This window comes from Ammospiza nelsoni, chromosome 7 (genome assembly GCF_027579445.1).
Source record: "Ammospiza nelsoni isolate bAmmNel1 chromosome 7, bAmmNel1.pri, whole genome shotgun sequence".
Classification (NCBI taxonomy): Eukaryota; Metazoa; Chordata; class Aves; order Passeriformes; family Passerellidae; genus Ammospiza; species Ammospiza nelsoni.
The window spans coordinates 19,691,803-19,705,007 of NC_080639.1; the positions used below are offsets into that span (position 1 = coordinate 19,691,803).

General features: G+C 37.1%; 1 protein-coding gene across 3 annotated transcripts in view; it reads left to right on the plus strand.

Annotated features, from left to right (window-relative positions):
- LOC132075384 (neurabin-1-like) overlaps positions 1–13,205 on the plus strand; it is a 40,984-nt gene that overhangs the window by 23,852 nt on the left and 3,927 nt on the right. For 2 of the 3 annotated variants that reach the window (XM_059475763.1, XM_059475762.1), the window contains 5 exons: positions 105–438; positions 2,770–2,854; positions 3,391–3,462; positions 3,953–4,148; positions 8,415–8,531. In XM_059475763.1, the coding sequence (XP_059331746.1) occupies positions 105–438; positions 2,770–2,854; positions 3,391–3,462; positions 3,953–4,148; positions 8,415–8,531 (804 nt within the window). The remainder of the gene's footprint in view (positions 1–104; positions 439–2,769; positions 2,855–3,390; positions 3,463–3,952; positions 4,149–8,414; positions 8,532–13,205) is intronic. The other variant, XM_059475764.1, reaches the window with a different exon arrangement.

Genomic DNA, 13,205 nt, shown 5'->3' on the forward strand with positions numbered 1-13,205 from the left:
ACTGAGGAAGTTTGCTTAGCACATCCTTCCACCCTGGTAAAAGAACAGACAATAAATGAGTATATGTCATGTTTATCAAAAAATAACTTTCAAATGTATTGAAGGATGAAGATTCAGAAGACCACGTTCTCAACAGAGAATCTTCCTCTATGTACCTAACTAAGACCTTAGAAACAGGTGAAAAATTACCTCTCCCATGCCTGGAGGACCCAGATCGAAAGAGTGAAAAGCCTGAGAAAAGAGAAAGCACAGAAAGTCCTCTGGAGTCAAGCCCTTCTGCTTCCACACACTCTTCTCCAGTACACAAACCAAACAACGAAAATAGCACAACCACCACTCGGTCACCTCCTCCTGAAGGGATGGCTCCAAATTCTCCTCAAGGGTATCTCAAGAATGTTAAGCAAAGGGAAGCAAAAGGGAAAGGGAAAGAAGCCAAGGGTAAGACTTATGGGTTTATTATTATTTTAATTCTTCAGGATTGAAATTTTACAAATTTTAGATGTAATCAGTAAAGGTCCTAATACATTTTTGCAAAACACTTGCCTCATAAGTGGCAATGTATTGGAGAGTAAGTCTGATGGACTTCCTGATTCCCAGAAAACTTCATTGTTGCCTTTGTGCTTCCAGACATTATGCAGGTTTAAACAGGATACAGATTCTGAGAATTGTGGGAATTACCACATTACTCATCATGCTGTTTTAGGATATTTGTCACTAGAAGAAGGTTAAAGGTATTATAATCAGCCTAGTCTCTACTAGTCATTATTTGATAGGAATAGTTGGCATTTTTCTTATGAATAAGTGAAAAAGGGATCTAATATAATCTTTTAAATGTTTGATATTTTCTGTAATCAGCTAGTACAAATTTATAAAGACAGATGACTTGCTGTCTCTGGTTTTGTCCGAGCTGTAGGGCATTCTTTTAATACCCTGAAACAAGATTTGTTTTATACTGTCCTTATTTTTATGTGTCTATAAAGACTCAAACAAAAAATAGTCTAAAACAAATGCCACTTACTAAGACACATACCTAATACATCTATGATTTTGCTTTCTTTTCTACAGTTTTTTTGTGATGGCAGAAGCATTGTAAACTTTTTTTTTTGTAAATTTGCCATGGAATTGCTAATTAATTCAGTACATGAGGATTGGTATTGAAAGCTTGCTCTTTGTGAACAAAATTATACTAAATGCTGTTTCTGCCAGATTGTTGCTTTCTAACTGTATTTGAATGTTTGCCTATTATTTTATTGAATTAATCCTTTCTTGCCTATTATTTTATTGAATTAATCCTTTCTATTACCTTTTCACCCATTCATTTATCAGTCTGTATTTTAACCTACTGTGCCATGTTTAAGAAATTACCTCTTTCCTTAAAATACTGCCTCTGGAAATAGAGGTGGAAACAAATGTCAGTATTAAAAATAATTCTTCTGGTTTTGTATTCAAGCTGATAGGAAGAAGAGCCAGTTTAATAGTAGTTATAATTTGTTGGATATTATATATTTAGCAAAAGTGCTTAAGTAATTAGCTGAAGTTTTAATTTTCATCAGAAACTACTGATTAGATAAGCAAAAAAAAAAAAAAGGGGGGGGAAGCTCTTGACTAACCAGACTGTCAGGTGTGTGAGCTTTGAGGTAATCCTTCCTGAAATATATAATGGTGTTTGCTGATGGAGTGATGGGTAGCTGACCTCAGTTTTGTGTACTGAACAGGATTTTTGGTTTTTATGGTCCTTGAAGGAGTCTGTGTATATCATGTCAGGAGTTGTTTTGAAGGTAGAGCTTAAAATTTACTTTGTTTCTCAAAATGTGAACTGCATCTCTTTCACAGGTAGCTAAGTTAGGAAACACATAATTTGCAACACAAAATGTATTTTTTTTTTTAATCTAGTAGCTTGAGAATGTAAAAGTAAGTACATTTAGGACTTGCAGTAATCTGTCACAGTCCAATGAGAAGACATCATGTGGTTTGTGTCACTTAATTTTGCATAATAATTGAGAAGTTGGTATTGAACATGCTTCCTTTGGCAAAAAAATTGGGTCCTAAGAGGTTGTATTCCAGTTGTGAAAATAAGAGCCTTGAAGGAGCTTCAAAGTCCCAGCTGTTTTTTCAGAATAGCCACATTTGTATGCCATTTCCAGTGAACTCAGCTTGTCAGGAGCTCTCTGCTCTCCAGGGACTGACCATTGTGTTAGGCACAGCTTCTGGAGCAGGCAGCTTCTGTATGTAGCCATGTGTGCAGCAGCTGGCCTGGGCTAGGTGCTGAACCAAAAATAATACCAAGGGTGCATCTGTAATACTGCAAGAGTAATAAAGAAATACTAAATGCTGTGTCTTATACTGGTTATGTGGCTGTATGTTTTGAAGTTGACATTTTGCAAAAGAAGGAGGTACTTCTTTCTAAACCTGTCATAAACTTTTGTTTGTAATTCATTGGAGCAAAATACTGTGGTAATTTTTACCTTTCTAGACTGTATGGAATTACTCTTTATCAAAAGGAATATTTTTAAGTAGTTGTCAGCAAGTGTTATGTTGCCATTTTTCAATGGCTGGTACAGACAGAATGATGGGAAGATGGCACAGACAATAACTTAGGCTGGCTGATATGGCTGTAGTATTTTCAATTATTATCTGTGTGTGGGAATGGGAGTTTTAACACTGTCTCCCAGGTCATGGTGTCTGACTTACAAACTTCATCATTAGTAGCTGAAAATTGCAGGTATTTTTACAACAATATTTTTATTTTTCACCTCTCTGTGAAAACAGAAGAAAGGAAAAATGAAGACAGGACAGCAGAAACAAATGAAGGAATTCCACCAGGGAAGTCCAAAAGGAGATTTCCAGATTTTGGGTGAGATTTTACATGTGTTCCTTCAGAAATAAGTGTTGTTCTGTGTTACTTTTGAGAATATTATGTTCTCTAAATAAACAATGTTGAGGTGTCCAGTAATGCTACTTCATAACACCTTTGAAGATGGGGTAAAGCTTGTTGAAACCAACTAACATTAAAGACTTAGACTAGTACTTCAATAAATGCATCATAGTGTATAACATAAAGATTAGCTGATTTCACACACTGATAATGTACTTAGTGACTGTGCTCAAGTTGCTGTGCATTGCTTAGGAGCATTAATGTAGCAATAAAACTGTGGTTTTCCTCCTGGTTGTATCCACTGTATGCTAGGCTTCTTTAGCTATTGCTGTATTTATTTTGGTTATCTGTGGCTTTTGAAAGGGTACTGTCATGCATAATCTGCAGAATTATGCTTTGTGTAACAATACAAATGTGGCTTTTTGTAACTGTTGAAGTCAATGTGAAAACTAATTTGCTGATTTAAAGAAATGTAAATGTAAGTGCTTTATGAAATTTGTGTTTTTTCACTTCAGTGGATTGCGGAAATCTGGGGGGAAGGGTAAGAAGCAAGAAAAAGAAAATCTAAGAGGTTCTCTGGATAGCAGGTAGGTCTTTTGTTAGTTTATACATACATGCTGCATTCCTTAAATTTGTAACCTAAGGATTTTTTTAAAACTGTCATTAATGTTTGATCCTAAAGTACATTCTTTTATAACAGTGGCAAAATTCTGTGAAGATTTAATGATACAGAGATGAGCCTCCGATCTCACAGAAGAGAGTAGAGGAGACAACCTTAAAACTATTTTGCTTAGGAAGATGAATGTTGAGTAAATCAAGTTTGCAGTTACTGGAAATTATTAAATTGTGTGAAATACTGCAAAAATTTGTGTTATTATATAACTCATTATTTCACATGGATATTTTAAGGCAAGCATCAGTTTTCATTTCAAGTATCAGTTGTGCTGTGAAACTGGTAAAAATAAGTGGTGTGTTTTGAGTTTGTTCCTGTTTTTAGCGGGGTGGTTGTGTATTTGAGGGGTGGGATGCAGTTTTTTGCTGTTTTTATTTAAACAGAATTTCATCTGCTTATCTCAGAGGTTCCCGAGAACTTTTGGATGACTCTGGCAACTATCTATCAGCATCAGATTCAGATTCCCCTGCTCCTACTTGCATGCCTTTCTCTTGGTTTGGAGACAGCCACAAAGAGCCTCAGGTTTCAAGTAGCAGTCTGCAGGTTACTCAGAGTGGGCAGGATGGTTGTGAGCATGGTCAAGACAAGAACAGAAGCAAGGTAAAGATGACTAATTTGTGCTTTGAATGTTTAAGTGTTGCATTTTGATGAAGTAAAAATATCAGTGGTTAGTGTGTGTAAGCCTAATGACTTAGTCCTTTACCACATCACCTCTTACAAACATTGCTGGAGCAGTTTGAGATACTACAGCTCTTACAAGGAGGAATTGTGAGAGTGTTGTGTTCCCTCCTTCAGCTGAAGCTCAGTAGAGCCTATTCAGGCTGAAGTAGCATCTAAGAAAGAATCACAGGGCATGTTCTTTGACTGGTTGGTAATGCTAAAAGTAATGCTAGTTTCAGGAAAGTATAGTTTTAGAGGTCTAATCTGTTTTCCAGATGAGTTCATGGAGGAATTGTGCATAAATAGAGGTCAGCTGTCCAAACAGTTGGCCAGCCAGTTCTTACTGTACTGGAATGTAGGATTGGAGTACCAGACAGGTGGAGGAAGATAGTATCCTACTTTTCAAATATGGTACTAGATGCCAAGAAACACATCTATAGGACACTTTCTTCCAGGCTTGAGAGTAGCTAATAATCTAATAATTTAGAGCCTTTTAACCAGATCTTGAAAATGAGGCGACACAGTTCAGTCTATAACCATAAAGTTTAAACTATTTGAAAGGAACAGCTTTAGAAACTAAAAGATGTAATGTGTGTGCTGTCTGAATATTTGGTGAAACCTTTTTCAATTTAACACCATTCCCAGCAATTTACTGACTGTATTCTTGTTTCCTTTAAATTTTGTCAAATTGAAAATTACAGTTATTTGAGTAAGGTGGTTTATTCTTGAGTTTCACACTTTTTCTTCACTTTGGATGGCTAAAATACCCTTTCATGTATTGGTTTTCTTCTGTGCTGTTAGAAAGAAAGGAGTTGTATATATGGAAGAGAAACCTGCCAGGTTTTAGTCCATGAAGTCACTGATATTTTGCAGAGATTGCAGATAACAAGTTTGCTTTCCATGTTTCCAGATGGTGATTGCACTAAAATGCTGTTGTAATACTTTTCTTAAATACTTTGTTTCACGAGTGTAAATCTTCAGTCCCTGTGATAATGGTAAATTGTCTGCATACATAGTTTTAAAAAGTGCAGAAAGTGATTTTAGAACCATACAGTAACACAGGAACTTAATAAGAGTATGAATTTTTTAATCTCTGAAGTGGAACAGTACTTCACAAACTGCTGCCCAGTGTGCATCAGTCTTGTGTATTTACAGCTCTTGCACTGGTTGCTACTCTTGGAGCCTGCAGTGGCCAAAAGATGTTTCTGTAAATAACCCAGGAATTTGGAAGGTATATGCATATTCTTGGATACAATTTTTGATTAAATAGTAATGCATGGCTGGTCTCTTGATAGGCTGTAGTTGGTCTCCTAATAGGCTGTAGCAAAGCTGTGCAGAGTTGTTTCCTGTATAGCTAAGGAATCAGTGGGTTTGTCATTGATTCAGAGGAACACGTTGGTCCCCTCTTCGTTGCTCCTTTCTATCTGATTTGAATAAGTTTTGTAAGCATAGTAAAAGTCCCACTGCTGCATTTCTACTATAAGCATCCATAATGTGCTTAAGCAGCTCCTAATGTTTTCATGTACCTACCATATACACCTACTTTGGGCAGTCAAAAAGTTAGATGTTACCAGACTAAGTGCTCTTTACCTTTCCACATTGTTGTGAAGTAATCGTTTTTTCTTCTTTTCTTTTTACTGAACTATACTTCCCAAGATGATTACTGTATCAACCTTCCAGCTGGTTTCTTGCCTACTGGATTGGGATTTTTTGTTTCCTTCTCATGCTCCAGTATGTAATTGTTGTTTGCTGCTCTCTTGCTGCAAACCAGCAGCTGGAAGATTATGCAAGTCTCCAGCTATATTCTTGCTTTCTAAAATGGTAGAAAGCTGATCCCATTGAAGAACAGATTCTCATACATTCATTAATCATAAAATCATTCTTTTCCTCTCCAAAGTCAGGCTGGTTTCACTTTGCAATGTTTGGGGTCTTCTGTAAACATGGTGATGTGACAGTGGTTGCTGCTTCAAATGAATGACTAATTGTTGTAGATCTGAACTTAGGGTTGATAATTACATATGTACTGTTACAGGGCTTTGGCTTTTTTTGCCGTGAAAAGATATTAAAACTAACAAAGAAATGTGCTTGACCACTCAGAAGTGAGCCTTGTTAATAAAACAATATAAAAGCAAGAGACAAAGTCATCTTCCCAGAATTCAAGGGAAGAACACTCTTTTTGTTGATATTAACTCAAAATTTATAAATAAAGAAATATGTCATAAATATAGCAATAGCATTTACTCCTTTTATGTTTGTAGTATCCAATGTGATCTTGTGACAGCATTTCTTAAACAGGAGGTAAAAGTAGAAAGCCTAAAATAAGAACTTTGTCATTTAAAAAATCTCTGTGGAACCAAGTCCTTTGCATTGTGTATAATTTTTGTAGTTGTGTTTTAGCATTGATGGTGCAAGGAATATAATTACATTCCTTATTACCTGGTTTCTGGTTTTGCAAAATTTGCCTCTGAAAGTTACTATACTTGAAATGTTTTTGCTTTCTTAAAATGGTTCTGAAGTTAGTTTTAAACTTAGAGTTTGACAAAGTAGTGAGTCAACTTCTTGATCTTTGTGAAAACAAAACCACAGGAACTAAAATCCTCTGTGCTTGCAGACAGTTCTTAAGTTCTTATTTAAGAACTTAATTTAAGTTCTTAAATAAGTTCTTGGTGTAATTCTGATACGATACACACACATACATAGTGTTTATACTCATTGTTTTTCCAGAATACTACTTAGCTTCTGTAAGTGTGTGTGCAGTCTTTCATTTTCAGTGCAAGGAAGAAGAGTGGTATAAACTATATCCTAGTACCTTAAATGATAGGAAGCATACCTATAAAACCTCTTCTGTCCAAATTCTGTGCTATTCAAGAGTCAAAACCCTTTGCAACTGGCTCTAAATGCTTAAAAGGCAATTACTCCTATAAACTGATTAGGAGCAGAGGGAGGAGAAAATATTGCAACTGGTGCTCAGATGCCTTACTTTTGACTATATTTTTATTATTGTATCTTTTAGTTTAGTTTGTGTGAATTGTTCTTGATTTTTTTTGTAAAAGAAGAAAGAGTGAACTGAGGGCAGCTAAAAGAAAAGCTCTTAAATAGATTTTCAGTTTGGGTTGAAGGTAATTTGAGAATAAGTTGATGGAAAAAGTATTCAGTTATTTCTGGTAAAAATTTTTACATCTAAAAGACTGAAGAAGACCTAAAATTTAATGTAATTATTAAAATAATCTACATGGTAAATAAAATACCATTTCTCAGTCAAGAAAAGTACTACACAGAGGTAGCAGGAAAACTCAGGTTGAGGGGGTTTTATGTTTGTTGTGTTGTGGTGATGATGGCTTTTTTCTTGAGCTTTGGTGTGGTGTTTTCCAGGCTGAAAATGTGTATCAATAATTTAGAGTATAAGGGAGTGCACTTAGAAAACAAAAATAGAATAATCCAGAAAACTGAGAGTTCAGGTGAAATTGAAATCAGAACACAAATACAGAAGTGATAAATGAAGGTAACTGCAAAAATGTAGTTCTCTTATACAAGCATAACTAACTGAAGAAAAATATCCTTAAGATCAGCCTTATTTGGGATCTCAGGTTATTTATGCATGTAGGGATGTGGTATGGCATCCTTACAAAGTGTAATTGGTTGATTAGAGACTTAGAGAACATTAGAGGAAAATACTGTTAAATAATTACTTACTGTTTGTAGGCAGTAAAGAGTAGTGCTGAGACATAAATCTTTAGAAAGGCAAAAGTAGGAGGCATTTGTTGGCAGCATTATTTTTCACTCACTAACACAAAATATTCGCAAGGTCACAATCTGAGTTGGAAATTAAGGGAATCAACAGAACGCTACCTTCTGAAACACATTCATGGTGTTTGTGGAGGTTTCAGTTTAATGAAAGTTCATCATGAATAAGTCCAATAAATGCATTTTAAATTGCTTCTCCCACAGTGTGGATGCCTGCTGAAAAAGTAACTGATGCACTTCCTTGTGTATTCTTGGGGATATTGCTTTAAGTTTGTTACTGCGTTTCTGAATTCAGAAATTTAACAAAAAACAAATCAGATGCTTGATACAGTTATTACATTTCATATGTATTCTAATGGTAACAGAGTCATACTATTTTTTTAATCAAAAATTAGAATGTCACCTAATGACCTGCTTTTCCAACAAGTGAGTTAATAAAACATTATTTCCACTTGTTTGCAGAGTAGAATTGTCATAGATGATACATACCATAGCAAGCCAAGTTGTGAACTTTCAGGGTTAGTGACAGAACCAAATCTGTCAGGTCGTTCACACACTTTAACCTTCTCTTCAAATGAGGTGAGTTTCAAAGTGTGTATATGTGTGTTGTTGATGTTGTTGTTCACACTACGGCATGTTTCATAGAAACAGATGTGTGTAATGTGAAACTAGATGGCTGTTCCATATTTGAATGTTGTAGAGCACCCTAAAGAAGCTGTTAAATGAGCTAAGGACATGCAGTAGTGGATGACAGATCAGCCTGTGTGCTCTGAGCCTAGTTATATCTTAAAAATTGGAATGACTAACTGATCATAACTGTTCTGTTCCACTGATTTAAAGTAACTTCTTGGGTGAATGAAAACTGCAACATTGTTGACTTCGCCTTCACATCTTGTGCAGGTTTGTTTTAAGATAAAATTTCATATCAATAAAAAAAAAGGAAAAAGTCAGAAAACATGGTGGTTCTGATATATAGGTAGAAATTAGACACCTGAAAGTGTGTCCATTCCCCTGGAGAACTAATTCTTTTGGCTACAGCTGAAACCCAAAGTCCACACTTCAGTAGCATTCTGAGATACTGTCTCTTTTGGTGTTTGACTGATGGACATCTTAATAAATTGAATCCTTTAGTTTAGGAAAAGTCATTAAAAACAGAACATCGTTATCTTATGTAAAATGAATTAGAGGGCTTGCCAGACTGGTGGTTCATGAATGTAATGGGATTTTTATTAGCTGTCTTAAGTCAGTCATTGGTGAAAATCTTACCATATCCCAGTAATATGTAGAAAGTCACCACAGTCTTACAAACAATGTTATAAATTCACTGACATAAAAATCTGAGGTGTCAAAAATCATATAAATAGTTTACAGGTTGTAGTAGTGGATTAAGTTTTTGCAGAGTTTTTTTTGAGATAATAGTGTTAGATCTAATGAAAACCAGAGGAACCCCAGTTAATAATCTATCTTTGCAAGTACTCCCTGCAGTTTTTTTTTAATGGAATGCTTTGTGAATGGAATATGTGTTTCTAAAACTTTCAAGGAGTATAAATTATAAGGCTTTATTATAGATGTCTTCTTGAATATTGTTCTTTGATCAGTATTACAAACTTTCAGTAAATTTTGGATTCTAAAACTAAAATGAAAGCAGTTTATGACTAGTTGTCCATGTGTGAAGTGATGATTTAAGCCTCTTTTTATTATAGATGAGTTCCAGTGTTCTGTCTAATTCATATGTTGCTTATTGTCCTGGTTTTGCATGACCAGTGAAAGCTGTTTGTATCTTTTCGGTAATTACATTGAGTATCAAGGGCCTACTCTGAGGAGAACAAGGAACAAACTCTGAACTGTTTCCTCATTTGGAAAGCAGTATGTGTGAACAAAATACATAGTTCTGTTCTTTGGAGTTTTTAAAGTTTGTAGTCTAGATCTGGGAAAAGTAATCCATCTTACAACATTTTAGGGTATTTCAAATCACAGAATCGAAGGGGTTGGAAAACACCTCAGAGATCATCAAGTGCAGCCTATGACTGGACTTGAACACCACCTTGTCAACTAGACCATAGCACTGGGTGCCATGTTCAGTCTTTCCTTAAACATCTCCAGGGACAGTGACTCCGCCACCTCCCTGGGCAGTCCATTCCAATGTTTGGTCACCCTTGCTATGAAGAAAGACTTCCTGATGTTCAACCTGAATCTTACCTGGCTAGCTGAAGACTATGTCCTCTTGTCTCTGGGTGCCTGGGAGAAGAGGCTGCCCCCCTACCTGGCTACACCCTCCTTCCAGTGAGTTGTAGAGAGGTCCCTTTGAGTGTCCTCCAGGGTAAACACCCCATCTCCCTCAGCTGCTCCTCATGGGAATTGTGCTGCACAGCCTTCATGAGCTTTGCTGCCCTTCTCTGGACCAGCACCTCAATGTCCTTTCTGAACTGAGAGGCCCAGAACTGGATACAGCACTCAAGGTGTGACCTCACCAGTGCCAAGTACGTGACAATCACTGTTCCTGGTCCTGCTGGTCACACTATTCCTGACACAGGCCAGGATTGCCCCTGGCTTTCTTGGCCACCTGGGCATGCACTGGCTCATGTTCAGCTGTTGTCTACCAGCACCCCAAGCCCTTTCCCACTGGGCCACTTTCCAGCCACTCTGCCCCCAGCCTGTAGCACTGCATGGGGCTGTTGTGGCCAGTTTGTAGGATCCAACAGTTGGTCATGTTGAACCTCATGCTCTTGGTCTGGCCCATCCATCCAGCCTGTCCAGGTCCCTCTGCAGGATTTTCCTACCCTCCAGCATCAATATTATCACCTAACTTGGTGTTGTCCGTGAATTTACCGAGGGTACACTCAATCCCTTCATTCAGATCACCAATAAAGATACTGAACAGGATCCTTAACTTAAGGTCTTACTAATTTCTGCCTGATGGTTGTTGTCCAGATGGGTTCATGAGTGTGCAGGATGAGTCGTGCTAGCCAGTGTAACTCCAGCTCTCAGAGGAGTGGGCTGTTGAGCACTGCCTTATAAATCCTGGACTTGGAAACACCTCTTGGACACCTACCTAGAGGCAGCTCTGAGGGGTCTGCCTCTGCTGTGCAGGTGCTCACAGGCAGTTTGGGCAGGTGACTGCCTGCTGAGAGTTCAGTTGTCAGCCAGCTAGTTACAGCAGAGGCACTTCACTCGCAGATGGTTAGCAAGCCAGTGGGTAATCCTTCTAATGTTCCTAATATGCTAAATGGGGTGGTGGCAATGGTGTTTTCTTGGGCTTTATATTTTTATCTCCAGAGCCTTTATTTGTTTTCTGAGTCACATGCACTTTTATGCAGGAGCACATAGCTTTCTCACGCTTCCATACCTTAGAAGTAGTTTTAGTTCTGCTTTCTGAATTTGCAGCTGATCTCTTTCTTGTGTGTGTAGTGGCTGTTTTGGGGACTCTTAACTTCGCTGTACAAAAACAACTTGGCATGTTCCTTCTGCCTCTGAATGGACATTTGAGAAAAAAAAAAGACGCAGAGGTATTATTTAATGACCAATAATCCTTACTCAAAAATTGGTGTTCTTCATCTTATCCTCCTACAGTTTCCCCTTTCCTTTACTCTGAAAAATCGTCACAGGTTCTTTCCCTAGTGTAGTAGTGAAAAATTCAAATTTTCTAGTATTAAATATCTGTGAGGAGATGATGTCTGTGTTTTAACACAGATTCAGATGTTGCTACAACTTCTGGTTTTAGGGTTCTGTCCTTACCAATATGAAGTAAAAGGAGTTTGTTAGCAATTGATGATGCTGAAGCTGCAATTCATAGCTAAGCCTGTAGAATCCTCCATAGTGCAGCCTGTTAGATGCTCTAATCTGTGCTGCTTGGACAAATTGGTTTAGAGAGTCCTCAAGATTGTGTCGGGGGACAGCAATTCTCTGACAAAATGAAAGAATCTGAGTCTCTTTCTTTTTTGACAAGAATACATCTTCAGGTACTTTCACTCTGAAATTACAAAAGGGAAGTTCTTGCATGGCTTGCACAGATTCAACAAATCTAGAGTTCTAACTGGAATAAAACACTTCACACATTTTTTCATGTAAAGGAGATATATAGATACATACACACCCCTATCTGAAATGATAAAAGTACATAGACATATTAAAAAATATGTATGTGACAACAGTATATTTTAGTATTTCTTCAGTGCCCTTCTCTGGGCCTGTTCCAGCACCTCAATCTCCTTTCTGAATAGAGAGGCCCAGAACTGGATACAGAACACGAGGTGGCCGATAGACCACACATGAAATACAGGTCCAGCCTAAAATGCAAAGTGTTTCCCCTTTTTTATGTACTATTCATGAACACTTGTTAATATGAGACAAAGTTGCCAATATATATTTTTTTATTGCAATATCAGATTGGGGAAGTACTGTTAGGTAAAATTATTTAAAATAAATGTGCATTTTTAAATTCCACTGCTAATTTATCCAATTAATCTTCTTTGTATGAAGCATTTCAAGCTTGATAGCTTGGATACAAGACTCAGTTGTCTTGATACAGATGCTGTCTAGAGCACTTCAATCTAATCCTCTTCTAGCGCCCTTTGCTGTTATTTTATGCAAATTGCGATTCTCCCTTCGCACATCAGTAAGGCAGATGTGTTCATTATATCTACATAAGTATTTTGATTTGGATAAGGAGTTCATTTTTTAAATAAATATTCTGATTGTTCCCACTTGCCTTACTTTGATTCAAATCAAATGTGCTCCTACAGTGGTCCTGCTACGTTCCAGCTGCTAGTGGCTATTGAGTCTTTGTGATCAGACTTGGGCTATTTGGAAGTGAAAATCCTTTGAAATGGTTGTAGTGTGGATTTTCAGACCTCAGCACAAACTATTCAGCTCTACAAACTCATTCCTATTTTTATGGATTGCCTCTTAATGTAGCCACTCTCCCTTGTTTCACAGACCAGGGAAAGCAAAACCATTTTGAATTATGTGTAGTCCCTTACATTGGAAATTTGAAAATTCTGTGTTTCCCCTCGTATGTGTCTTCCATCCTGAGTGCTCAGATCCACTGTGTTGTAGGATCAGATCATGTCACAGGCTTATGTGTCACTGTCTGACTTGTAATCACCACAATAATTTTGTTACATCAGTCAACTCTCCCAAATATTCCATCAAATAAGCTGGATTTTGTGAGATCCCTTTGGCTGGCAGCTGTAGTTGTTCACCTGCGATTTAACATGATCATCTCTCAAATCTGTAACTAGGAAACTCCTTTTG